This window comes from Anguilla rostrata, chromosome 7, assembly GCF_018555375.3.
Source record: "Anguilla rostrata isolate EN2019 chromosome 7, ASM1855537v3, whole genome shotgun sequence".
Classification (NCBI taxonomy): domain Eukaryota; kingdom Metazoa; phylum Chordata; class Actinopteri; order Anguilliformes; family Anguillidae; genus Anguilla; species Anguilla rostrata.
Window position 1 is genome coordinate 844,032 of NC_057939.1, and position 26,485 is coordinate 870,516.

The 26,485-nt window shown below is 52.5% G+C and overlaps 3 protein-coding genes across 5 annotated transcripts; 1 reads left to right on the forward strand and 2 right to left on the reverse strand.

Annotated features, from left to right (window-relative positions):
• The first annotated feature begins 53 nt into the window (after positions 1-53).
• On the forward strand, positions 54-705 carry LOC135258550 (small proline-rich protein 3-like). The gene is made up of 2 exons (XM_064342016.1): positions 54-75; positions 281-705. The coding sequence occupies exons 1-2, from the start codon at positions 54-56 to the stop codon at positions 703-705; spliced, it is 447 nt and encodes a 148-aa protein (XP_064198086.1).
• LOC135258725 (ciliated left-right organizer metallopeptidase) lies at positions 98-15,121 on the reverse strand. Its single transcript, XM_064342251.1, has 15 exons — positions 14,511-15,121; positions 13,118-13,591; positions 11,529-11,622; positions 11,245-11,296; positions 10,995-11,144; positions 10,537-10,662; positions 10,064-10,148; positions 8,278-8,423; positions 7,489-7,675; positions 7,151-7,223; positions 6,419-6,515; positions 1,946-2,053; positions 1,428-1,565; positions 1,174-1,307; positions 98-983 (listed from the first exon to the last, which is right to left on the reverse strand). The coding sequence occupies exons 1-15, from the start codon at positions 14,611-14,613 to the stop codon at positions 713-715; spliced, it is 2,238 nt and encodes a 745-aa protein (XP_064198321.1). The 5' UTR covers positions 14,614-15,121; the 3' UTR covers positions 98-712.
• A 145-nt stretch (positions 15,122-15,266) lies between these two features.
• lrp10 (low density lipoprotein receptor-related protein 10) lies at positions 15,267-24,765 on the reverse strand. Of its 3 annotated transcripts, none has more exons than XM_064342228.1 (10): positions 24,518-24,765; positions 22,760-22,948; positions 22,320-22,352; positions 22,037-22,175; positions 20,408-20,601; positions 19,559-20,004; positions 18,942-19,399; positions 18,283-18,477; positions 17,036-17,165; positions 15,267-16,905 (listed from the first exon to the last, which is right to left on the reverse strand). In XM_064342228.1, exons 2-10 carry the CDS (start codon positions 22,809-22,811, stop codon positions 16,312-16,314), a joined length of 2,241 nt encoding a protein of 746 aa, XP_064198298.1. In that variant the 5' UTR covers positions 22,812-22,948; positions 24,518-24,765; the 3' UTR covers positions 15,267-16,311. The 3 variants fall into 3 exon arrangements, with proteins under 3 accessions (XP_064198298.1, XP_064198299.1, XP_064198300.1); XM_064342229.1 differs by lacking the exon at positions 24,518-24,765 and adding an exon at positions 24,224-24,429; XM_064342230.1 differs by lacking the exon at positions 24,518-24,765 and adding an exon at positions 23,925-24,063.
• Positions 24,766-26,485: the final 1,720 nt, after the last annotated feature.

Consider the following 26,485-nt stretch of genomic DNA (forward strand, 5'->3'; position numbering starts at 1 on the left):
GTTTCTTTATGTATTTGTCTGAGTCTCTGGGGCAGTTCACATCTGCCACCATCATGCCCAGGCTGCCAGCCACAGGTAAAAGGGCAAAGACAAACTCTGCCTTTCAGAAAATAACACCTTTAATAACCAAAGACATCAAATAAACACGAGTGAAATACTCACCACTCTGCTGCAATCACATGTATACAGATAGGCAAGGGCACTGATTATACGCGACTGACAGGCAACACTTAGCAGCAGTGTTCCAGTGCTCCAGAGTTCCAGTGTTCCAGTGTTCCAGTGCTCCAGTGCTCCAGTGCCCCAGAGCTCCAGAGTCCCAGAGTCCCAGTGCCCCAGAGTCTCAGTGCTCCAGTGCTCCAGAGTTCCAGTGCTCCAGAGTCTCAGTGCTCCAGTCCCCCAGAGTCCCAGTGCTCCAGTGCCCCAGAGTCTCAGTGCTCCAGGATCCCAGAGCTCCAGAGTCCCAGAGCTCCAGAGTCCCAGTGCCCCAGAGTCTCAGTGCTCCAGAGTTCCAGTGCTCCAGAGTCCCAGTGCTCCAGAGCTCCAGTGCCCCAGAGTCTCAGTGCTCCAGTGCCCCAGAGCTCCAGAGTCCCAGAGCTCCAGAGTCCCAGAGCCCCAGAGTCTCAGTGCTCCAGACCCCCAGAGTCCCAGAGCTCCAGAGTCCCAGTGCCCCAGAGTCTCAGTGCTCCAGTGCTCTCATGTCTCTGAAAGGTAATCAGCCCCGTGTGTCAGCGGCTGTGGAGTCCCCGCACTGCTGGGTCAGGCCGCAGGACTGCTGCTGTACAGCAGGGGGCGACACTGAGACCAGGTCCCCTGCAGCAGCATGCACCCTGACCCTGGAGCCACACTGCCTCCTGCAGGCCACAGGGAGAACTGCCAGGAGAGAGAGCGCAGCCACGCCCCCCAGCACTGAGGCCACCGTGGAGGAGGGGCCAGGGTCAAAGTTTGGACCAGGAGCATTGGTCACATGTGTGGAAGACTGAGCACTATAAAAGAAATTATATTATGAGGACAACTACTGTTCATTAACAGAGAGAGAAAGAAATATATACAGACTGCACACTGCAGTACATTAACACTGCACTGAGATTAAATAGTTGCTATTGTACAGAGATGTACACAACAAATTTGTGACTTGAACCACTCAGTGAGTTCAGCAGAGTTGAACAGACTCACCTCTCTATAAGGGAGGAGCTGGGGGTAGGGCCAGCATGAAGGGGAGGGGCCTGGTTGTTTGTGGGAGAGACAGACTGTGATTGACGGCATAACCTCCTGTCAGGACATAAAACTGATCCACTGTAACCTGGCAACTGAGAGAGAGAGAGAGAGAGAGAGAGAGAGATCCTTCTTAAAGTATCCAGTTTGTGTGTGTGTGTGTGTGTGTGTGTGTGTGCGTGTGCGTGCATGCTGTGCGTGTTTGTGTGTATCACCTGAATGGCTACACCTGCTGGACAGTCAACCCAATCAGAACCAGACACTTGGATCTGATACTGATTTAGTCCAGTACACCTGTGTCTGTAACACCGACCCACTGATTCGCCCCTGGGGGAGGGGGAGAGGGAGAGGTCCTGAGAGAGAGAGAGAGAGAGAGAGGGAGGGAGAGACACAGAGAGAGAGATTAATATAAGTAAAATAAATGAAGGAACAACACATGACTGTCTGTGTTTTTGGTTTGTATGTTCCTTTTTTCTGTGCTGCTGTGTGTTTTTTGGTTGCTGTGTTTGTTTCTGTCTCTTTTGCAGGGGGTGCACTGTGGTTAGGTAGTATGGTCACAAAGGACAACCAGGTTTCAGTTGATCTCTCTCACTCTCTATCTCCCTCTCTCCCTCACACACACACACATGGACACACGCACACACACACACACACACACATACACGGGCACACACACACACACGCACACACACACACAGCACACACCCACACACCCACACACGCACACTCTCACCTCTCTGTTGAGGCTGGAGAAGAAGCAGCGACTGTCGGAGCGATAGATCTCTCCACTCCACTCCTCTGTCCCACTCACTTTCTCATTCTCTTCTCTCCAGCACTCACTCTGCAGAGGGAGAGAGAGAGGGAACATTCCCTAATGTTAACAGTCAACACCATACAATTTTTACTAGCACACACACACACACACACACAGAAAAACACAGACACACAATTACGGTAAATAAAGGAATAAAACAACAGAAGATAGAGGGGAGGAAGATGAGAAGCGTGGGATAGAGGACTGGAAAGAAGCAGAAAATCCAGGTTCATAAAGTAAAAGTCCTCCCCAGGATTTTGTTCCAACCACCTGGATCTAATAATTGGCGCAATTCTTCAGTCAGGAGGCAAAACCAATCAGTGAAATCAGCTGGCTGAGCTCATGCGTGGAAGAAACACATGGCAGGACTTACTTTCTGACCCCTGGACAGTGGAGGGAGGGATGGGGAAGGGTAGAGGAGAGGAGGGGAAGAGAGAAGAGAGGAGGAGTAGAGGAGAGGAGAAGAGAGGAGAAGAGAGGAGGGGTAGAGGAGAGGAGAGGAGAGGAGGGGTAGAGGAGAAGAAGGAGAAGGAGAGGAGGGGTAGAGGAGAGGAGTAGGAGGGAGGAGGGAGGTAGAGGAGGAGAGGAGAGGAGAGAGAGGGAGAGAGGAGGGAGAGGAGAAGGAGGAGGGAGAGGAGGAGGAGGGTAGAGGAGAGGAGAAGAGAGGGGTAGAGAGAGGAGAGAGAGGGAGGAGGAGGAGTAGAGGAGAGGAAGGAGGGAGGGGAAGGAGAGGAGAGGTAGAGGAGAGGGGAGGAGAGGAGAGGAGAGGAAGGAGAGAGGAGAGAGGAGAGGGAGAGGAGAGAAGAGGAGGAGAGGGGGAGAGGGAGAGGAGAGGAGAGGAGGGTAGAGAGGGAGAGGGGAAGGAGAGGAGAGAGAGGGGAGAGAGGAGAGAGAGGGGGGGAGAGGAGAGGAGGGTAGAGGAGAGGGAAGGGAAGGAGGGAGGAGGGAGAGGAGGAGTAGAGGAAGGGGGGAGGAGGAGAGAGGAGAGGAGGGGGAAGGAGGAAGGAGGAGGAGGGTAGAGGGAGGAGAGGAGAGGGAAGAGAGGAGAGAGGAGGAGAGGAGAGGAGAGAGAGGATAGAGGAGGGGAGGGGGAAGGAGGGAAGGAGGGAGGGGTGGAGAGAGAGAGAGAGGAAAGGGAGGGAGAGGAGGAGAGAGAGAGGAGGGGTAGGAGAAGGAGAGGAGAGGGAGAGAGAGGAGGAGAGGGGGAGGAGGAGAGAGAGAAGAGGAGAGAGGGGGAGAAGGAGAGGGAGGAGAGAGAGGAGGGAGAGGAGAGGAGAGGAGAGGTAGAGGAGAGGAGAGAGAGAAGGGTAGAGGAAGGAGAGAGGAGGGAGAGGAGGAGAGAGGAGAGGAGAGGTAGAGAGAGGAGAAGAGGAGGAGTAGAGGAGAGGAGAGGGAGAGGAGAGGGAGAGAGAGGAGAGAGGGGAGAGGGAGAGGAGGAGGGGGAAGGAGAGGAGAGGAGAAGGAGGGAGGGAGGAGGAGAGGGAGGGAGGAGAGGAGGGAGTGGAGAGGAGAGGAGAGGGAAGGGGGTGGAGGAGGAGAGGAAGGGTAGGGAGAGGAGAGGAGAGGGAGGAGGAGGGAGAGAGGAGGAGAGGAGAGAGGGGGAGGGGAGAGAAGGGGAGAGGAGGGGAGAGGAGGAGGGAAGGAGAGAGGGAGAGAAGTGGGGGGAGAGGAGGAGAGAGGGGAGGGGAGAGGAAGAGAGAGGAGAGGGAAGGAGGAGGGGAGAGAGAGAGGGGAAGAGGGAGGGAGAGGAAGAGGAGAGGGAGTAGGAGGAGGAGAGGAGGGGGAGAGGAGGGGAGAGAGGAGGAGAGGGAGGGGAGGAGAGAGAGGAGAGAGAGGAGAGGGAGGAGGAGGAGGAGGGGAGAGGAGAGAGAGGAGGAGGAGGGGAGGGAGGGGTAGGAAGGAGGGAGGGAGAGAGGGGGAGAGGAGAGAGGAGAGGAGGGAGGGAGGAGGAGAGGGGAGGAGAGGAGGAGAGGAGAGGGAGGAGGAGAGGTAGGAGGGAGAGAAGGAGGGGAGAGGAGAGGGAGAGAGAGAGAGGGGGGAGGAGAGGAGAGGAGGAGAGAGGAGAGGAGGGAGGGAGAGAGGAGGGGAAGGGAGAGGAGAGGAGGGGAGGGGGGGGAGAGGGAGGGGAGAGGAAGGGAGAGAGGAGAGGAGGAGAGAGAGAGAGGAGAGGAGGAGAGGAGAGGAGGAGGGAGAGGGGAGGAGAGAGAGGAGAGGAGAGGAAGGAGAGGGAGGGATAGGAGGAGAGGAGAGGGGGAGAGGAGAGAGAGGAGGGAGAGAGAGGAAGGGAGGAGGGAGGAGAGGGGAGGAGGAGGAGAGGAGAGGGTAGAGAGAGGGAGGAGGAGGAGAGAGGAGAGGGAGGGAGGAGAGAGAGAGGAGAGGAGGAGGGAGGGGAGAGAGGGGAGAGGGAGAGAGAAGAGAGGAGAGGAGGAGGAGGGAGGGAGGAGGGAGGGAGGAGAGAGGGGAGAGGGAGAGAGGAGGAGAGAGGGAGAGGGAGAGGAGAGGAGGAGAGAGAGAGGGGAGAGAGGAGAGGAGAGGGAGAGAGGAGGAGGAGGAGAGGAGGAGGAGGGAGAGAGAGGAGAGGGAGAGGGAGGGGAGGAGGAGGAGGGAGGGAGAGGAGAGGGAGGAGGGAGAGGAGGAGGAGAGGGGAGGAGGAGGGAGAGGAGAGGAGGGAGAAGGGAGAGAGAGAGGAGAGGAGAGGAGAGGGGAGGAAGGAGAGGAGGAGGAGGGAAGAGAGGAGAGGAGGGAAGAGAGAGGAGAGAGGAGGGAGAGGAGGGAGAGGAGAGAGGAGAGAGAGGAGGAGAGGGAGGAGGAGAGAGAGAGGAGAGGAGAGGGAGAGAGAGAGGAGGAGGAGAGGAGAGGGAAGGAGAGGAGAGGAGAGGGAGAGAGGAGGGAGAGAGAGGGGAGGAGAGGAGGAGGAGAGGAGGAGAGGAGAGAGAGGAGGAGGAGGGAGGAGAGGAGAGGAGAAGAGAGGGAGGGAGAGAGAGAGAGGAGAGAGGGAGAGGGAGGAGAGGAGGAGAGGAGGGAGAGAGGAGAGGAGAGAGGGAGGAGTAGAGGAGAGGAGGGAGGAGAGAGAGGGGAGGAGGAGATGGAGGAGGATGAGGAGAGGAGAGGAGAGGAGGGTAGGGAGAGAGAGAGGAGGAGTAGAGGAGAGAGAGGAAGGAGGGTAGAGGAGGGAGAGGAGAGGAGAGAGGAGGAGAGAGAGAGGGAGGGAGGGAGGGGAGGAGAGGGGGAGAGGGAGAGGAGAGGGGGGAAGAAGAGGAGAGGAGGAGAGGAGGGGAGAGAGAGGGAGGGGGAGGAGGGAGAGGAGGGGAGAGGGGAGAGAGGGGTGAGGGGAGAAGGGAGGGAGGAGAGAGGGAGGGAGGGGAGAGAGAGAGGAGAGAGGAGGGAGAGGAGAGAAGAGGGGAGGAGGAGGGAGAGAAGGAGGAGGAGAGAGGAGAGGGGGAGAGAGAGAGGAGGAGGAGGGGAGGAGGAAGGGAGAGAGGAGGGGGGAGGAGAGAGGGAAGGGGAGGAGGAAGAGGAGAGAGAGGAGGGAGAGGGGGAGAAGAGAAGGGGGGGAGGAGAGGGAGAGGAGGGGAGGGGGAGAGGAGGGGAAGAGAGAGGGGAGGGAGGGAAGGGGGAGGGAAGGGGGGGGGAGAGAGAGGAAGGAGGGGAGGGGGAGAGGAGGGGAGGGAAGGAGGGGGGGAGGGGGGGGGAGGAGAGGGGGAGAGGGAGAGGGGAAGAGAGAGGGGGAGGGAGGAGGAGGGAGAGGAGGAGAGAGGGGGAGGAGGGGGGGAGAGGAGAAGGGAGGGAGAGAGGAGAGAGGGGAGAGGGGGAGGGAGAGGAGGAGGAAGGGGAAGAGGGAGAGAGAGAGAGAGGGGAGGAGGGGAGAGAGGAGAGGGGGAGGGGGAGAGAGAGGGAGGGAGGGGAGGAGAGGAGAGGAGAGGAGAGAGGGGGAGTGGAGGAGGGAGAGGGGAGGGAGAGGGAGGAGAGGGAGGGGGAGGAGAGGAGAGGAGAGGGAGGAGGAGAGGGAGGAGGTAGAGGAGAGGAGGAGTAGAGAGAGGAGGGTAGAGGAGAGGAGAGGAGGAGTAGAGAGGAGGAAGGAGGAGAGGGAGAGGAGAGGAGGAGAGAGGAGGAGGAGAGGAGAGGAGGAGTAGAGGAGAGGGTAGAGGAGAGGAGAGAGGAGAGAGAGGAGAGGAGAGAGGAGGAGGAGAGGAGAGGAGTAGAGGAGAGGAGAGGAGGAGTAGAGGAGAGGAGGGGTAGAGGAGAGGAGAGGAGGAGTAGAGGAGAGGAGAGGAGGGGTAGAGGAGAGGAGAGGAGAGGAGAGGAGGGGTAGAGGAGAGGAGGAGTAGAGGAGAGGAGAGGAGGAGTAGAGGAGAGGAGAGGAGGAGTAGAGGAGGAGTAGAGGAGACTCACACCGTTGATCAGGGGCTTATAAATGCGGCAGCCATCCAGGTACTCATCACTCTGGCACTCCCCCTTGTGGAGGTGAAGGTAATGACAGCCTGATCCACTGGCAGAGAGCACATATATTTCACTACTCAACACTTACGAATGCACTCACTCACACACACACAAACCCACATACACACACATGCACGCACGCACATGCACACAGTATAACCCAAAAGTACATCTGTAGTTTTTTCTTTTTTTTTTTTTTTACTTAAGGTAAATAATTCAGTTAATGTATGCACATTTATTGAATGAAAAACCAAAGTACAAACATTTTATAACTACCACACAATATCACAAAAAAAATTACTTTTACTTAGACATTGGATAGACTTCATTATTAGAAGTCTATCCAATCATTTTGCAAAGTGGGAGGTGGAGTGAAACTGAGTGAAATCTTATCTACCTTTTTATTTTTTAAACCCCAGGTAGCCAAATCGTTCCCTTATTCTGTAATGTAAATAAAACAGGCACTAAAGCTGCAAGAAATATGGCAAAGAAGAAACATTGTGGCAAGAAAGTTATTCCCAGTGAGAAATTGCAAAAATTGCACTTTTGGCCTATATTGCACATACACTCACTCACATATGCACGCGCACACACAAACAAAATTTAGTTTGAGACTTGCATCGCAAACAGAACACTGCCACATCTCACAGGCACAAACAGCACCCAGAGCACGAGGTCCATTACCTGCCTGTGCAGAAGAAGGGGGAGGAACTGTCATGGCAGGGCACGCGCATGGAGAGGAACCAACACAGCGACCCTGTCTAACACACAATCATACACATGAGAAGACACACGCACACAACACAAGGACAGAAAGCTCACACAGAGTACGACTCCGCAACACACACAGCCCCACACGCGCACACACACACACGCACACGCACGCGCACGTACACACACACTCACACACACACACACACACACACACACACGCGCACATACGAATACACACACGCACACACACACACACGCACACACACACGCGCACGTACACACACACTCACACACACACATGCACACACACTCACCCTCTCCCCACTCCAGGGCCTGTGCCTTGCTGTGATTGACAGAGTACCAGCCGGTGTCCTGCAGCGCTGCCAGAGTGACCGGGTCTATCCGGACCAGCGTCGGGTCGCCCAGCGCCGCCGCCGCCATGACAGACCCCTGCAGAACCCGAGCCTCCCAGTGAGAGGACAAGCCCCGCCCACCCTGGGGGGGGGGGGGGCACAAAACACAGCGAGCTGGCAGTGCTGAATTACACTGAGACTTCAGGGGGAGTCACCCAGCACAATTCCATTCCTCTCAGCAGGTACAGAGTGCACAGTGCGAGCAATCACAGAGCACATGTATGGGCACAGTGTGGGGGCACATTTAATATGTGAGGAGAAATGTGTGTGTATAGTGTGTATAGGGTTAGTAAAATCTGAGCATACAGAGTGCATAAAGTCTGAGTACTGGGATAATAGTGTGAGTATAGAGGGAGGTTAGTGTGAGTACTGGGTTAATAGTGTGAGTATAGCTGGAGTAAAGTGTGAGTACTATGTTAATAGTGTGAGTATAGCAGGAGTAAAGTGTGAGTACTAGGTTAATAGTGTGAGTATAGCCGGAGTAAAGTGTGAGTACTAGGTTAATAGTGCGAGTATAGCCGGAGTAAAGTGTGAGTACTAGGTTAATAGTGTGAGTACAGCAGGAGTAAAGTGTGAGTACTAGGTTAATAGTGTGAGTACAGCAGGAGTAAAGTGTGAGTACTAGGTTAATAGTGCGAGTATAGCAGGAGTAAAGTGTGAGTATAGCAGGTCTAAAGTCAGTACCTGGTTCTCCAGCGGCCCTCCCAGCTGGGGGTCGGGGGATCTGAGGTGTTCCTGCATGGCGCTGATCACACTCGGGGTGTAGAGCCTCACCTGGCCAGCCTCGTCTGTGTTAGTCACCTGACCCCGGGGGGCGCAGCTCAATCCAGCTACACAACACAGCACAACCCATTACAGTACGCACGCACCTTACTGTACAATACCTTACAGCACATTACAGTAAGCACGCACCTTACTGTACAATACCTTACAGCACATTACAGTAAGCACGCACCTTACTGTACAATACCTTACAGCACATTACAGTAAGCACGCACCTTACTGTACAATACCTTACAGCACATTACAGTAAGCACACACCTTACTGTACAATACCTTACAGCACATTACAGTAAGCACACACCTTACTGTACAATACCTTACAGCACATTACAGTAAGCACGCACCTTACTGTACAATACCTTACAGCACATTACAGTACAGCACGCACCTTACTGTACAATACCTTACAGCACATTACAGTAAGCAGCACTTACTGTCTACCTTACAGCACAGTTACAGTAAGCACGCAGACTTACTGTACATACTAGAGCAGCATTACAGTAGCACAGCACCTTACTGTACAATAGCCTACAGCACATTACTGGTAAGCACGCACTACGACTTACTTAACAGCACATACAGTAGCACGCACCTTACTGTACAACCTTAAGCACATACAGAAGCACGACCTTATGTACAAACTAGCAGCACATCAGTAAGCAGCACCTTACTGGTACAATACCTACAGCACATTACAGTAAGACACACCTACTGTACAATACTACAGACACAGTTACAGTAAGCACACACCTTACTGTACAATACCTTACAGCACATTACAGTAAGCACACACCTTACTGTACAATACCTTACAGCACATTACAGTAAGCACGCACCTTACTGTACCTTACAGCACATTACAGTACAGCACACACCTTACTGTACAATACCTTACAGCACATTACAGTAAGCACGCACCTTACTGTACAATACCTTACAGCACATTACAGTAAGCACACACCTTACTGTACCTTACAGCACATTACAGTAAGCACGCACCTTACTGTACCTTACAGCACATTACAGTAAGCACGCACCTTACTGTACAATACCTTACAGCACATTACAGTAAGCACGCACCTTACTGTACAATACCTTACAGCACATTACAGTAAGCACGCACCTTACTGTACAATACCTTACAGCACATTACAGTAAGCACGCACCTTACTGTACAATACCTTACAGCACAGACAGAGAGCAGCAGACTTACTGTGTGTAGAGTGGAAGCAGCAGACAGAGCAGCAGACTTACTGTGTGTAGAGTAGGAGCAGCAGACTTACTGTGTGTAGATAGTGAGCAGCAGACTTACTGTGTGTAGAGTGGGAGCAGCAGACTTACTGTGTGTAGAGTGGGAGCAGCAGACTTACTGTGTGTAGATAGGGAGCAGCAGACTTACTGTGTGTAGATAGTGAGCAGCAGACTTACTGTGTGTAGAGAGGGAGCAGCAGACTTACTGTGTGTAGAGAGGGAGCAGCAGACAGAGAGCAGCAGACTTACTGTGTGTAGAGTGGGAGCAGCAGACAGAGAGCAGCAGACTTACCGTGTGTAGATAGTGAGCAGCAGACTTACTGTGTGTAGAGAGGGAGCAGCAGACTTACTGTGTGTAGAGAGGGAGCAGCAGACAGAGAGCAGCAGACTTACTGTGTGTAGAGAGGGAGCAGCAGACAGAGAGCAGCAGACTTACTGTGTGTAAAGAGGGAGCAGTCCCTCCATGTGCTGAAGAGCTCTTTGGAGAATCCCAAAGCATGGAACAGCTCATGAATAAGCATCTGGAAAAACATACAGAAACAAGTTCTATTACCAGACATACTCACTCACTCACACACTCACACACACTCACTCACTCATTCACACACTCACACACACTCACTCACACACTCTCACACACTCACACACACTAACTCACACACTCACACACACTTACTCACACTCACTCACACACTCACTCACACACTCACTCACTCACACACACACTCACACACACTCACTCACTCACACACTCACTCACTCACTCTGTATTATTACCTGCAGTATTCTACCTGTGTAGCCAACAGTACCTGCATGGTGCTCAGGTGGTGGAATGTTAGCTACAGTACCTGCACGATGCTCAGGTGGTGCCGGCATGGTGCTCAGGTGGTGGAATGTTAGCTACAGTACCTGCACGGCGCTCAGGTGGTGGAATCTCACTCCACTCAGGTGATTTCTGCAGATGACCACCACCCCGGCCAGCGGGCGGCCCTGTTCGTCTGTCTGGCAGTGCACTGCGTAGGCTAGCACACTGGCCTGGGGGAGGGGAGGGGCGAGGGGAGGGGCCCGGGGGCGGGGCCAGGGGAGGGGCGAGGCCAGGGGTTGGGTGGGGTCAGAGGGTGGGGCGGGGCCATGGAGAGAGAGACAGGAGGAGGAGTAGAATGAGAGGAATTCGTACAGCTGGATATATACTGACGCAGTGCAAGTTAAGTACCTTGCTCAAGGGTACAACAGCAGTGTCTTACCTGGGAATCGAACCTGCAACACCTGCAATCAAAACTGTGGCTATTAGGTTACAAGACTGCTTCCTTTCCCATTATACTACACTACTGCCCATAACCCCAGAGCCCAGACCTCCAGCCTCTCACCTCTGTGCGACACTTGTCAGTGCTCTGGGTATGAAGGTACAGCAGGAAGTCAGTTCCAGGAAGTCCCACCCCCTCTGGCCTCAGTACGGTCATGGCCGGGGAGTTGGGGTCAGGGTAGACAGCACAGCCTCTCAAATGTTCATCTGGGATCTGGCATTGAAAAATGGACTACTCAGTGAGAAACAGCGCCCCCAGCATATAGCAGGCAATGCGAGGTATTGCACATTATGGTCAAAGTGAAGGTACTCACAATCACATCCAGACAGGTCTCAGATCTGTAGTGTTCATTTGGTCTCCCACAGCTGAGAGAGAGAGAAAGAGAGAGAGAGAGCACAGCACACCCCTGAATACAGAGGAACAGGATGCTCTCTCACACACACACACACATGGGCACACACACACACACACACACACGCACACCTGTACACACAATCTCACACACACACGCACAGACACACGCACGCAGACACATGCATGCTAACACACACATAGACACATGCACACACACGCGCACACACGCGTACACACACTTACCGGTTGTAGTTGGCTGCACTGCTGTTCCTCCAGATAAATCTGCAGTACTTGTTCAGGTCTCTGCTAAGCAGGAGAGGTCCAGGAACCCTATTTACTGTGGACACACACACACACACACACACACATACCGTAGCTTAGACACACTCCACACATACCAAGTCAGAAGTCTCATGACCTCACTTACCTGCAGCGGTTTTTCAGTAGAAAGAGGCACACTAAACACTCCTGTTTGCAGGTTTAACTCCAGTCCTGGAGAGCCGCAGTGGCTGCGGGTTTAACTTCAGTCCAGGAGGGCCGCAGTGCCTGCGGGTTTAACTCCAGTCCAGGAGGGCCACAGCGTCTGCAGGTTTAACTCCAGTCCTGGAGAGCCGCAGTGTCTGCAGGTTTAACTCCAGTCCTGGAGGGCCGCAGTGCCTGCGGGTTTAACTCCAGTCCTGGAGGGCTGCAGTGTCTGAAGGTTTAACTCCAGTCCTGGAGAGCCGCTGTGTCTGCAGGTTTAACTCCAGTCCTGGAGGGTCGCAGTGTCCGCAGGTTTAACTCTAGTCCAGGAGGGCTGCAGTATCTGTGAGTTTAACTCCAGTCCTGGAGGGCCGCAGTGTCTGCAGGTTTAACTCCAGTCCTGGAGGGGTGTAGTGTCTGCAGGTTTAACTCCAGGCCTGGAGGGCCGCAGTGCCTGCGGGTTTAACTCCAGTCCTGGAGGGCCCACAGTGCCTGCAGGTTTAACTCCAGTCCTGGAGAGCCGCAGTGTCTGCAGGTTTAACTCCAGTCCTGGAGGGCCGCAGTGCCTGCGGGTTTAACTCCAGTCCTGGAGGGCCGCAGTGTCTGCGGGTTTAACTCCAGTCCTGGAGGGTCGCAGTGTCTGCAGGTTTAACTCTAGTCCAGGAGGGCTGCAGTATCTGCGAGTTTAACTCCAGTCCTGGAGGGGTGTAGTGTCTGCAGGTTTAACTCCAGTCCTGGAGGGGTGTAGTGTCTGCAGGTTTAACTCCAGCCCAGAACTTCAGATTTTGTAGTTGTCTTTTCAACAAACAAATTTTGGCCTTGGGAACCAGGTGTGTGGACTCTTTAGCCAGTCAGTTACTTAGATTAAGCAAACCAGTAGACACACCAGCTCTCCAGGGCTGAGGTTGTTTTCCTGCTAACAACGTCACAACCTACCACTCACACCAGTACTCACACTCACACAGCAATTACACACACACATTACCATAACACACACTCTCACTCTCAATCTCACACACACACACACACACACACACACTCACACATGCACATTCACACACACCCTCACACTCACACATTCACTTACACACATGCACTCACACACACTCACACATTCACACACACATGCACTCACACATTCACACACACACACTCACTCACACATGCACATTCACACACATACACACACATACACACACACTCTCACACACACACACACACATTCACACACACACACACGCACTCTCTCACACACACACACACACACATGCACACACTCACACACACACACACTCACACATGCATTCACACACACACACACACACACACACACTCACACACTCACACATGCTCTCACAGGTGTGATTTACCTGACAGTATGCTGGACACGGTGCTGACAGCTTCACTAACAGCTGGTTCCAGTCTCTCTCTCTCCATCCGTGAGAGTGCAGGGCTCTCCTTCGGTATCCATGTCTTGATCCTGATTGGCAGTGGACCTGGCCAACCAGAGTGTTCTGGTGTCTGAGTGGGTGGGGCCAGCTGTCGGTACGCCCTTATACGGGCAGGATACGAAGGTTTCCTAGCAGGCATGGCCAGGTGGTAAGGAGGTGCTGATTTTGGGTTACTGAATGGGGTACCAGACGCAGTGCTGGTGGGTGTGGCTGGGGCAGTCCAAGGGGGAGGGGTAGACTCAGGAGGTGGTGGGGTGACTACCTTCACCAATGACTGGACATCATCAAAAATGCACTTCTCAAAGGAAGCTGGAGGCCACAGCAGCAACCACAACCCCAGCCAGACCCAGGCCAAAGGGACAGGATTCATATCTGTAACCACACCCACTTTACCTGAGAGGGGAGACAGAAATGCCTGCAGTCTGTCACAGAACACCTTTACGTGCTGCAGAGTGCACCACAGGTCAGCTCGTCGTGAACAACCCATACAGACCATAAAGTAGCCTAAATGCTTCTACACATGCTCTGATTTCAGTACACTGATGCGCCTACAGCAGGCTGAGCTGGATAGGCTACATAATTGCGCGAGAGCTAAATTGAAGGCGATTCCACGTGCGTGCGCATTCATTCACATTAATGTATCCCATTACCTTTGGCATACCCAATACCACTTCGATATTTAATTCTCTCCGCACCGCTGCCCTGCCCCTTCTCGTGAACGGGTGCATTTTTTTCTGAACCCACAAAATGACGCTGTATTTTCTAAACTCTGTTTACTGAATTAAAAGTAAGTATTCATACAGCGCCATGACGCAGACAGACACGTGCTTGTCTTTTGATACGCCCACATATGTCAATACTTTCTGAAGTTTCGTAGTTCTTGCTAAGACGCAACGATGATGATCACGATCATTTTACGCGCATTACAGCCTGACAGACTGGATTTATGACACTCGTGAGTGGTCAAAGCGATTACATTTCTAATGGACTACAACAGGTAACGGTAAATGCTGTTTTTAGAAAGATACATTAACTCCACATAGCCGAATACACGCCCGCACAATAGTTACACCTGCTCATTCTGATCTTAAAGGGACCGGCGTCATTTTGTCCGAACATCTACCAAACTCCGCTCTCACCTGTACTTCCACTTAGCGCCCGGGGAGGTATTCGTTAGAAACGTTTACGTGGTTCAACGCCCCACGTACACTAAACGTGTGTAAAGCTTTGCACTGCAGTCCTACAATAACCTCTAATAACAGTCCATTACAGGTCTGCACGCGTTTACAAAGCAGCGCCGTATCGCACTCACCAGCGCCGAAGCAGTAATGCCAGCCCGCCGTCGCCGCGTTTCCGTTGGGTTTACCTACCTTCCTTTTCACAGTAGCGCGCGACCGCTCTCTTCGGCTTCGCATCCGCGTGTTTGTTTGTTCCCCCTGGGATTTATGGCGACGGAAGCGGTACCTGTAGTGAATGTGCCGGATTTGATGCGCATTCCTGCAGAGCCCGTATCACCTTACCTCGCTTTCACCGCTCACCTGTCTCCGCCCCTTTCACACGGAGCGAGGGGGCGATTCAACTCCCTCAGCATCGCACTGAAACAATCTCACTTTCTCCGAAATGCTATTGTAGTTCAGACATCGTACTTTTAAAGAAATATGCAAATGGACCAAATAAATTCGATTTATTGTTTATAAAACAATGGTTAAAATGTAACATATCGTGTAAATTAAATACACGCTTAATGCTTAGCTGTTGTTCATGATTGCCACTAGCAGGAGGTATGCCGATATGTGCATCAAAGATTTTGGCAAACACATTTTTGTTCTGAATTACAAAATGGCCCGATGTATCCCTCTCCCTCCCCCCCCCCCCCCCCCGGCCGCGTGAGGAGAAACCAGCTCCACGCTACATGTGCTGAGACTGCTCTTTACCAGGACAAACATTTATAAATATTTTCCGCCATTACATAAAGGAGGGCACGTGCGAGCATGCTCAGTCACCATTTCGCCACTGCCCCCCACCCCCCACCAGGTCAGAAACCAGGAACACACACACAAAGGATCAATAAAAGTGCAAATCATTTAATCTGTTGATTCTGTTGCGTGTTGTTTATACACAGCGAAAATGACCCCAACCCCCCCCATCATTTATTGCAACTTTTATAAAGCTGATCCGCCTCCCAGCTTTTACACGCCTCACTACAGAGAGGCAGGCCCAGCACACATCTACACCACAGTGGCCCTGTACACGCACCAGGAACAGACCAACAAACAGTGTGTGTGCGTGAGTGTGTGTGTGTGTGCGTGTGTGTGTGTGTTTGTGTTGGGGGATCAAATTAGTCTGTCTCTCTCACACACACACGTGCACACACACGCAACACACTCCTCCAAATGCATACAGACACAAACTGACCCACATACACACACACACACACACACACACACATATATGTATATATAGGCACAGTCTCTCTCACTCACAGATTGAAAGGGCAGTCCATGTGTCTTCATGTGAAAGTATAGAGGCTAAATCCCCAAAGAGAAGCCCAGTCTGTACTGGTTTGACAGCAGTTGGTATCAGAGAGAAAAAAAACTGTACAAATTTACAGTCCTCACAAAATCCACTCCATCCAAATGCATGTTATCCTTCTCTTTCACACAACACACAAACTCACAGGTTCAAAATGCAGTTTTGTGGCACAAATAATCATTTGAAAAGCAAATATGCATTCCTGACTAATATTACAGTGAATTGTCAAAAACAAATTATGAATGACATCAAGCAACCTTACTAATACAAAATCACAACATATACAAAAGGAAAAAGTTCCTTCTTTGCAGTAATTTTATCTATAAAAACTGTAATTGATCAAATGTTAATGCTAACACTAATATTAAACATCTCACATTGGGATTAGTGATTGACTGCAAGCGATATTCTCCATTTCCCACCTCACACACACACCTGTATACACACACGCACACACACACACACACACACACACAAGGCATTGTCTCCCTGTGTGAGGTTCTGCCTTTTCCTCACACTGTAGAAACTGAGTGAAGGCCTTGCTGAACAAGTCAGGGGCGGGGCTTAGGGAGGGCGTGGCCTCAGGTGAGCATGGGGACATCCTCTTCAGAAGGCGTGTCCTCAGAGAGAGGGATGAGCAGGACCTCGTCCTCTGAGGAAGAGGAGGAGGAGGAAGAGGAGGGGGAGAGGGGGAGGGAGGAAGAGGAGCGGAAGAGCGAGACGCTGAGGCCCAGCGAGTGGAAGAGAGAGGCCAACAGTGGGCTGCTGGGGGGCCGGCCTGGGGGCGGGGCCGGGGCTGGGGGCGGACCGGGGGGCGGGGCTGAGGGGGGAGTGGGTGGCGGGTTCTGGGGAGGGGGAGCAGTAGAGGCTGTGGGCTCTGTGGGGGGGGACAGAGCCAGTTTCTGAGTCAGTGAAGAGCTGCTGCCTTCCCCAGCCAATGAGGAGCTCCCGGGGCTTGACTGGCTGGGCTCTGAACCAGTGGGAGTGGCCTCCACTGGCTGAGGGGAGGAGCCTGCCGTCTGGGTGGCCCGTGAGCCAGACCTGGGCAGCAGGCCCCACCTACGCAGGCGACGGATGGCTCTCCGGACGAATCGCGGCCGGCGGCGGCGTCTGGAGGCGGGGCCTGGATCCTGGCCTAGCAGCTGGAGTAGTCCCCGCAGGGAGAGAGAGGAGGGCTGGGAGAGAGGCAGGGAAGAAGGGAGGGGAAAAAACGAGTGCTGAAGATCGGTTTGGGCAGATTTTCAGCTTCACAGCGGCCCTGCTATGTTTACTGATCACACACTCAGGGAGGGGGGCACATCTCACCTCATTCGGATTCTCCGTGGGGAAGTCCTCCACTGGAGGAATGGCCCCTTGAGCAATCAGCTGGCCGTAGGAGGGCGGGGCCTGCTGCTGTATGAGCTCCGCCTCCTGGCGCGTGATTGGCGCAAACATGCTGGAAGTGGGCGGGGACAAACATTCAGAGGCGGGATGCAGCAACGCCTCAGCTGAGCAATTCTCACTGTTTCAGCAAAGCCACTGAATTTAAAACTTAATGCATGAGAGGGTCTGGAACATGGGGTGCAGATGTGTGTCCAACCACAACTGGGCAAGAGTTCTGCGTGTGTGTGTGTTCTGCGTGTGTGTGTGTGTGTGTGTGTGTGTTCTGCCTGTGTGTGTGTGCTGCATGTGTGTGTGTGTTCTGCGTGTGTGTGTGTGCCGTGTGTGTGTGTGCACGTGTGTGTGTGTGTTCTGCGTGTGTGTGTGTGTGCCGTGTGTGTGTGTGCACGTGTGTGTGTGTGTTCTCTGTGTGTGTGTGTGTGCGCGTGTGTGTTCTCTTCTGAGTGTCTAGGGAGTTGGATGCAGTTTCCTTTCAGGAAATTCCATTTTTTCCACAGGAGAGGCTCACTGCAGGCTAGCACCAACCACTGAAATGCTGCATGCTACATGCTATCCAGAGCGACTTACACAACCTTTTACATAGAATTTACACTGCATCCGTTTATACAGCTGGATATATACTGAAGCAGTTCAGGTTAAGTACCTTGCTCAAGGGTACAACAGCAGTGTCCTGTTCTACTACACTGCCACCCAGTAGGTGCTACACTGTCTCTGCACTAACCTCTCAAATGCTACATGCTCTTAGCAGAAGGTAAGCTCCCTGTTCCTCTGTCTGAGAAGGAAAATTTACACACCAATCACTGTCTACTTCCTGCCCACTTCCTGTTCTCCCTGACAACTTCCTCCTCTTGTTGATATTTAAAAACAGATCAATCAACAGGGTGGGAGGTATTTCCTGTCAAAATGCTAGGCAGACACGCCTGTACCTGTATAACTGCATTTGGGAGTATGTACCTATATTTGGGGTGTGTACCTGTATTTGGAGTTATGTATCTCTATTTGGCAGTATGTACCAGTATTTGATAGTGTGTGCCTGTAATTGGGGGTATGTACCTGTATTAGGGGGTCTGTACCTGTATTTGGGGTATGTACCTGTATTTGGTGGAATGTACCTGTATTTGGGGGTATGTACCTGTATTTGATGGAATGTACCTGTATTCAGGAGTATGTACCTGTATTCGCGGGTGCGCAGTGAGTACAGTTTGCAGGTGCAGCCCATGGCGATGACCAGCAGCAGCCCGCAGACCAAGCTACCCAGCGTTGCCGCGGTGATGACCTTGCGAGGCAGGGTCACCGTGCAGTTGGCCTCATCTGTGCCATCCTTACAGTCCACCTGTCCGTCACAGCGCCAGCTTTCAAAGACACACCTGGGAACCAGATCTGCACTGTTACTGACACACCTGTACACCATTACTGACACACCTGTGCTGTTACTGACACACACATGCACTGTTAGACACCTGTACTGCTGCACACACACACGCACACTACTACTACACACCCACTCTCACACACATCATACAACACACTCACACACACACATCACTACTCTCACCACACACACACACACACTCACTCACACACACACACTCACTCACACACACACACACACACGCACCACACACACACACACACACACACACACACTCACACACACTCACTCACCACCACCACACACACACACTCACTCACACACACACGCATGCACTCACACATGCCACTCACACACACACACACTCACTCACTCACTCACTCACTCACTCACTCACTCACTCACTCACTCACTCACTCACTCACTCACACTCACTCACTCACTCACACACACACACACCTGTCGGAGTCGCAGTGGAATGTTCCGGGCCTGCAGGTGACACAGGCCTTCTCGTCGGTGCCGTCGGCGCAGTACAGCTGGTAGTTGCACCTCTCAGCGGGGGGGAAGCAGACGGGGTGGCCCAGAAAGCGGCCCGCGCCCCCCGCCCCGCCCCCGGGCCCCCGAGCCGCCGCCCCCCCGCAGGCGAACTCCTCCTCGGGGCAGCCCCAGCAGCCCATCTCGTCCCGGCCCGTTTCAGGGCAGTCCCAGCGCCCGTCGCACCTCTGCTCTGCAGTGAAGCAGTCCCCGCCCGCCCCCCCACACACCCCCTCCCCCTCCCTCAGCAGGCAGTATCCGGCAATCCGATAGGTCGCATTGAAGCCCCGCCCCTCCGACCCAGGCAGCATGCGGTAGGTCAGGGACAGCAGGCCAGTACGAGACTCCACCTCCACCACCTTGTAATTGGACGCACAGGTGATCTGTGAAAGAGGAGGAGGCGGGGCCAAGGGGGCGTGGTCAGTGTGAAAATATTGAGCTTGATCACAAAATAAACTTAAGCACAACATAAACAACATAAAGACTCAATAGTGGCACCTCAAAACCCTAAGCCACACACACTCAACTACACACACACTCACAGTTTTGAGGACAGAGCCCTGGCCCTGTCTCTGGTCAGTGATGGTCAGCACGTCTCCAGGTCCCAGCTCCAGCATCTGTAGTTTGAGGCGCAGAGGGCGGGGGTCCTGGGGGTCCACGCTCCACACACACACCAGGGGGGGTCCAGCCAGCGCAGGGGGGGAGAACCAGCCGTAGAAGCCGGTCAGGAGGCCCCCACAGGACCCGGACGCGGGCTGGGAGCGCCCGGCCTTCGGCTCTCTCACCCCGCCCGCCGCCGTGGGCCCCGCCCCCAACCCACGCCCCTCCCACGGGCGTGTCCTGCTCCGCTCGCTCTCACACCCCTGCTCGTCTGACCCCGCCCCCGGCCCCTCCCCCAGGCACTCAGTCTGCCCATTACAGCGCCAAGAGGCCAGCAAGCACCGCCCACTTCTGCACTGAAACTCCGCCCCTGTGCAGGGAGAGGAGCCTGAGAAAAAGGGAAACAGAGGGATGGAGAGAGGGAGAGAGGGAGGGAGGAGGAGAGAGAGAAACATGTTGAATTTTTGCTGTAATTATGTTACAGATTCCTCCATCGGTCCCCTAATAATCCATCAGCTGTTTAACCCAAGTGAGAGAAAACAACACAGAGTGAGAGGGGAGGGGGGTAGTTACTGCCCCCCAGGCCTCTACTCACAGTGTTAAGAAAAGGAGCTGCACTGTACCCCTGATGGAGGATGAGTGGAGGAGGGGTGGAGGATGAGTGGAGGATGAGTTGAGGAGGGGTGAAGGAGGGGTGGAGGAGGTGTGGAGGAGGAGTGGAGGAGGGGTGGAGGAGGAGTGGAGGATGAGTGGAGGAGGAGTGTAATGAATGAAAAGGAGCTGCACTGTACCCCTGATGTAGGAGAGGCGCAGGCTGGCGGGGGGGTACACGCGCGGGAGGAAGTGGTGTGTCACGGTAACGGGACCCCCCCGCAGCTCCATCGGCTGCGGCAGCTGGGACCCACACAGCATGAAGGGGGCGGAGCCTTCTGATGATGTCACAGACACCCACTCCAAACCGCACCTCACAAAGAACTGGGAGAAACTGATACACAAGGGACAGAGAGAGAGAGAAAGAGAGAGAGAGACTCAGCCGTTTATCATTGTGGTCAGTAGTTTATCGTGATAGTAATGGTGGGCAGTCAGTAGTTTCTGGGAATAGAAGAGGAGGGGCATGTGGTCAGTAGTTTCTGGAGGTAGAGGAGGGGCATGTGGTCAGTAGTTTCTGGCGGTACAGGAGGGGTATGTGGTCAGTAGTTTCTGGAGGTACAGGAGGGGTGTGTGGTCAGTAGTTTCTGGAGGTACAGGAGGGGTGTGTGGTCAGTAGTTTCTGTAGGTAGAGGAGGGGCATGTGGTCAGTAGTTTCTGGCGGTAGAGGAGGGGTGTGTGGTCAGTAGTTTCTGGCGGTACAGGAGGGGCATGTGGTCAGTAGTTTCTGGAGGTAGAGGAGGGGTGTGTGGTCAGTAGTTTCTGGAGGTAGAGGAGGGGCATGTGGTCAGTGGTTTCTGGCGGTACAGGAGGGGCATGTGGTCAGTAGTTTCTGGAGGTAGAGGAGGGGCATGTGGTCAGTAGTTTCTGGAGGTAGAGGAGGGGTGTGTGGTCAGTAGTTTCTGGCAGTACAGGAGGGGTGTGTGGTCAGTAGTTTCTGGCGGTACAGGAGGGGCGTGTGGTCAGTAGTTTCTGGCGGTACAGGAGGGGCATGTGGTCAGTAGTTTCTGGCGGTACAGGAGGGGCATGTGGTCAGTAGTTTTGGAGGTAAGGAGGGGATGTGTGTCAGTAGTTTCTGGAGGTAGAGGAGGGGCATGTGGTCAGTAGTTTCTGGAGGTAGAGGGGGGGATGTGGTCAGTAGTTTCTGGAGGTACAGGAGGGGTGTGTGGTCAGAGTTTCTGAGGTAGAGGAGGGGCAGTGGTCAGTAGTTCTGACAGCTGGTAGAGGAGGGGTTGTCTGGTCGTAGTTTCTGGCGGTACAGGAGGGGCATGTGGTCAGTAGTTTCTGGAGGTAGAGGAGGGGTGTGTGGTCAGTAGTTTCTGGAGGTAGAGGAGGGGCATGTGGTCAGTGGTTTCTGGCGGTACAGGAGGGGCATGTGGTCAGTAGTTTCTGGAGGTAGAGGAGGGGCATGTGGTCAGTAGTTTCTGGAGGTAGAGGAGGGGTGTGTGGTCAGTAGTTTCTGGCGGTACAGGAGGGGCGTGTGGTCAGTAGTTTCTGGCGGTACAGGAGGGGCGTGTGGTCAGTAGTTTCTGGCGGTACAGGAGGGGCGTGTGGTCAGTAGTTTCTGGCGGTACAGGAGGGGCATGTGGTCAGTAGTTTCTGGCGGTACAGGAGGGGCATGTGGTCAGTAGTTTATGGAGGTAGAGGAGGGTTGTGTGGTCAGTAGTTTCTGGAGGTAGAGGAGGGGCATGTGGTCAGTAGTTTCTGGCGGTAGAGGAGGGGTGTGTGGTCAGTAGTTTCTGGCGGTCGTCATGGTGAAAAGTGGGCGGTACCTCAGTATGACAGGCTCTCCCGGTGACGCAGGGATCACCCAGCTGCAGTTAAGTTGCCGGGATGACCAGCTGTGGTGGGTGGAGCTCCGGATCTCTCCCTGTCTGCCCTGAAGGATTCTGGGAGTCCTTTCACAGCGAACTGAGTGAGAGAGGCAAGGTGGGTTACAACAGACATTCAGATGTGTTCAGGGGTGAGGCACAGATGTGTTCAGGAGTGAGGCACAGGTGTGTTCAGGAGTGAGGCACAGATGTGTTCAGGCATACAGTAGGTCTGATCTCTTACCAGAAGCGGAGGCCAGCTCCATGCTCCTGCACACTGTAAATTTAATTGAAGAGAGAACAGAGAAAAGGCAGAGTTCTCAGCTTTAAATGTGTCCCTGTGTAAACCCCCAACACACAAACCACACACACAACACACACAAAAACACTACACACTATACACAACACACACACACACACCACACAACATACACAACACACATACAAAATACCATGGAAATAAGCCTGCTGGGTTTTTTGGGTTTCTATCCTCGACAATTTTTAAAGAATTGCTGTCTGCTATGCAGTCATATGAAATCTCATTTTTAAATTGTCAAATAAATTCATTAAGTCATTCATACACACATACACAGAAACAACACACAAACAGTACACACAACACACACACACACACTATACACACCACACACACACTAATTCTCCAGAGAAACGGGACACACTTACCGGTCACACACAGAATGCACAATATCCCACGGATGCAGGACACTGCCGTCATTATTATTTTTCACCTGGGAAATGATGGCACAATAAAATGAACACATAAAAAACTAAATGAAATAAAAATGCATGTGCCGATTTAAAAAGTCCTTCAGTCCGCCATGACCCACGCAGTCCGCTTCTGGGAAACCTCACCTGCAACAAGGGGACAAAGGGACAGGAAAATGTCACACGTCTGCAGCCGTCACCGCCCATCCATTTAAGCTACGTCTTAAATTTACAAACAATATCTCCCTTATGTTCGCGGCTAACGCAAACGGAAATAACTGTGGAGCCAGACAGCAACTTAACTATTGTTTTTGTGCCTCTCTTCTTTGTGTTTGGCTGGCGAATCGCATCTCTAAGTTACGTACACCGCCACCTACTGTGCTGGATAGCGAGGCTGGTCACAGCCTACCTAAGCTAAACTCTTTTTACTAAACCTGTTCCTCTAAGAAAAATGAACAGCCCAACCCACCTCCTCTTTCCCCTTTCCTTCCCCTAATACCCCACATACACTCCCTCTGCATCCAGTGTCTCTGACCCTCTCAAACAATCTCTCCCTTTCTACATAAAATAATTCACAAAACTTCAGCACGTTCTACCATTTCATCTATGAAACAGGTTTCACCTTCCTCTCTCCTACTATTCCAGATCCCCCTCCTCTTTTACTGTTCTGCTTTCTTGGTAGTAACACTTCCCCTTGTGACTATTGACCCATTGATTTCGGCACATATCGATCCTTAATGATCAGATAAGTAACTGAACTTCCCCACAGCCCTTTGCTACCTGCATATCGACCCTCTCTCTCCTCCCAGCAATCTTAGCCACAGTATCCGCGTCATCATTGCCTTCTTCTCCAACATGAGCAGGTACCCAGCAAAAACAGACCACCAGTCCCATCCTCTCCAGCCTCATCAACACATCAGACACTGATATTAGATTCTGGGATGTCCACCCCTGCCCCTACCCACCACTGGCTGGGTACTTAGATCCATCTGTGAACATCTTAGCTAACCAATATCACTTTCTATCGATACACCTCTCTTTCATAACTTTGGTCTCAACCTCAGCTCGTGAGGTTGAGACCAAGTAAGCTCTGCTTTCGGAGTAGTAACCTGTTCAGACAGACCTGCCATCTATCTCAATTTAGGATAACTCCTTTTGACAAAAGCGACTGAAGCTTGTATGTTGAACTTCAAGGTATATTTCGTGCTGCTCCCACCACCGAAAACAACAGGAAAACAGAGTTCTACACATAAAACACACCAACTTCCTGCCTCACGCTCGCGCTTCCTAGCAATGACGTAAGACACGAACTGTTTTAGCGTGCTAGATAGCCAGCTAACTTTCGAATCAAAAATACATAAGTTTTAAGTTTAAAATTGTGATTAACATTAACAAGATCTTTGGTGTTCAGATAGTACATACCCAACCACCCAGAAATCTCTATTTAAATACTGAACTACTGACGTTCAAGGCCTCTCCTTTTCACTCCCACAAACTTTCGTTTCTTCGCCTGCTAGCTAGCGCTAGCTAACAGCTGATGGAATCCTGGCTTGGTTGTAAACTTTTCGTTGCTTAGCCCTCTGATTTGATTAAATATTTCTAAAGTAGATATACATACACAGTCTATGAAGTGATTAATTCACACAAAAAAAAGTTTAATAGTTTTGAAAAATGTGGTAAAACACAGTTTGACATGTTTATAAAATGACAACTTACGCCTTCCCCGTTTTGTTGACATCCGAGTTCTGGCTAACTTCCGTGTTGTCCGCTGAGTGACAGACACGAGGCCAAGGAAGAGACCGCCCCCGAGAAACTCGTTCCTGTCAAAATGCTCTTTTTCTCACCTTTCATTTCTCAACATAACGAGACTTAATTAATTTCAATCTAGCACTCGAGGTTTTGTTGTCTTTACGTAAACACCGCTCCAACCAGAATAATCACATCCTATCCACAACGATGCCACGCGAAACTATAATTTAACCACCAGATGTCAGTGTTGGTTCGTGGGAGTCACTGGGCTATGGCACAATTCCGTTTCGCTGTGAGTGATAGCGCCTAAGTACCTTGCAGAGGTTAAATTAAAAATGTCAAATGAAGCTTAAATAGCCGACAGGGAAGACCTGACCTCTGCAATTTATTTATAATATATTTGTGAGTCAAAGCCGTGGTGTTTCTCCCATTCATCTGTCCTGATCCTCCTAGACCTTTCTGCCGCCTTTGACACCGTCAACCATCCCATCCTCCTGTCCTCCCTGGCAGCTATGGGGATCTGTGGCACAGCACTTGACTGGATTGAGTCCTACCTCTCCGGTCGCTCCTTCCAAGTCGCCTGGGCTGGTGCAGTATCAGCACCTCGCCCCCTTGCCACAGGAGTTCCCCAGGGCTCTGTCCTTGGTCCCCTCCTATTCTCCCTGTACACCCAATCTCTTGGTCCTGTAATCTCTGCCCATGGGTTGTCCTATCATTGTTATGCCGATGACACCCAACTCTTTCTCTCCTTCCCGCCCTCTGACACTCAGGTCTCTGCTCGCATCTCTGCCTGCCTGAGGGACATCCAGAGATGGATGGATAACCACCATCTTAAGCTGAACCCAGGCAAGACGGAGATGATCTTCATCCCTGCTCCATCCTCTAACCTTCTTGACTTTTCTATTTCCCTGGGGGACACTGTGGTGTCATCATCACCCACCGCAAAAAACCTTGGAGTGGTGATGGACAACAGACTGTCCCTCTCCCAGAACATCACGGCGGTGAGTCGAACGTGCAGGTTCTTCCTGTACAACATCCGGAGAATCCGCCCCTTCCTCACCACCTACGCAACCCAGCTCCTGGTTCAAGCGATGGTCCTGTCCCGCTTGGACTACTGCAACTCGCTACTGGCTGGTCTGCCAGCATCCGCCATCAGACCCCTGCAGCTCATCCAGAATGCTGCAGCGCGTCTGGTCTACAACCTCCCCAGACATTCCCATGTCACCCCCTGCTCACTGACCTCCACTGGCTGCCTGTTATGGCTCGCATCAAATTTAAGTCCTTGGTGCTTGCATACCAGGCAGCTAAGGGGTCAGCACCAGGGTACATTCAGAGGATCATCAGACCCTACACACCAGCCAGACCTCTCCGTTCTGCCACCTCTGGACGCTTGGCACCTCCCCCTCTTCGCGTCTGCACTTCCCGCTCCCGTCTGCTGTCTGTCCTGGCCCCTCGCTGGTGGAATGACCTCCCGTGATGGTCAGAACAGCAGAGAATCTCACCACTTTCAAACGCAGACTGAAGACTCATCTCTTCAGGCTGCACCTCTCCCCACCCCTCCCTAGCCTATAGTTCAGCTCATTGTACCTAGCTAGGATAATTTGATTATGTTAGTGTATCTGGTAGGATTGTTTTTGTATGATTAGGTGTGATTCCAGTGCTAGTTTGTACTTTGTACTTGGTAGGATTCTTGCTGCTGAACAAGCTTACTCTACAGGGTTGGAGTCCTGATCGATGTGGTCACTTCTGGCACTACGATCCTTACTTCACTCTAGTGTTTCTTTTGCGCCTCTACATCTTGAAACCTATGCACTTGTTGTACGTCGCTCTGGATAAGAGCGTCTGCTAAATGCCTGTAATGTAATGTAATGTAATGTTTCTCGGAAACATTGTGACTGTATATATGAAATTATTTTTGAAAAGCAGTCTTGGAAC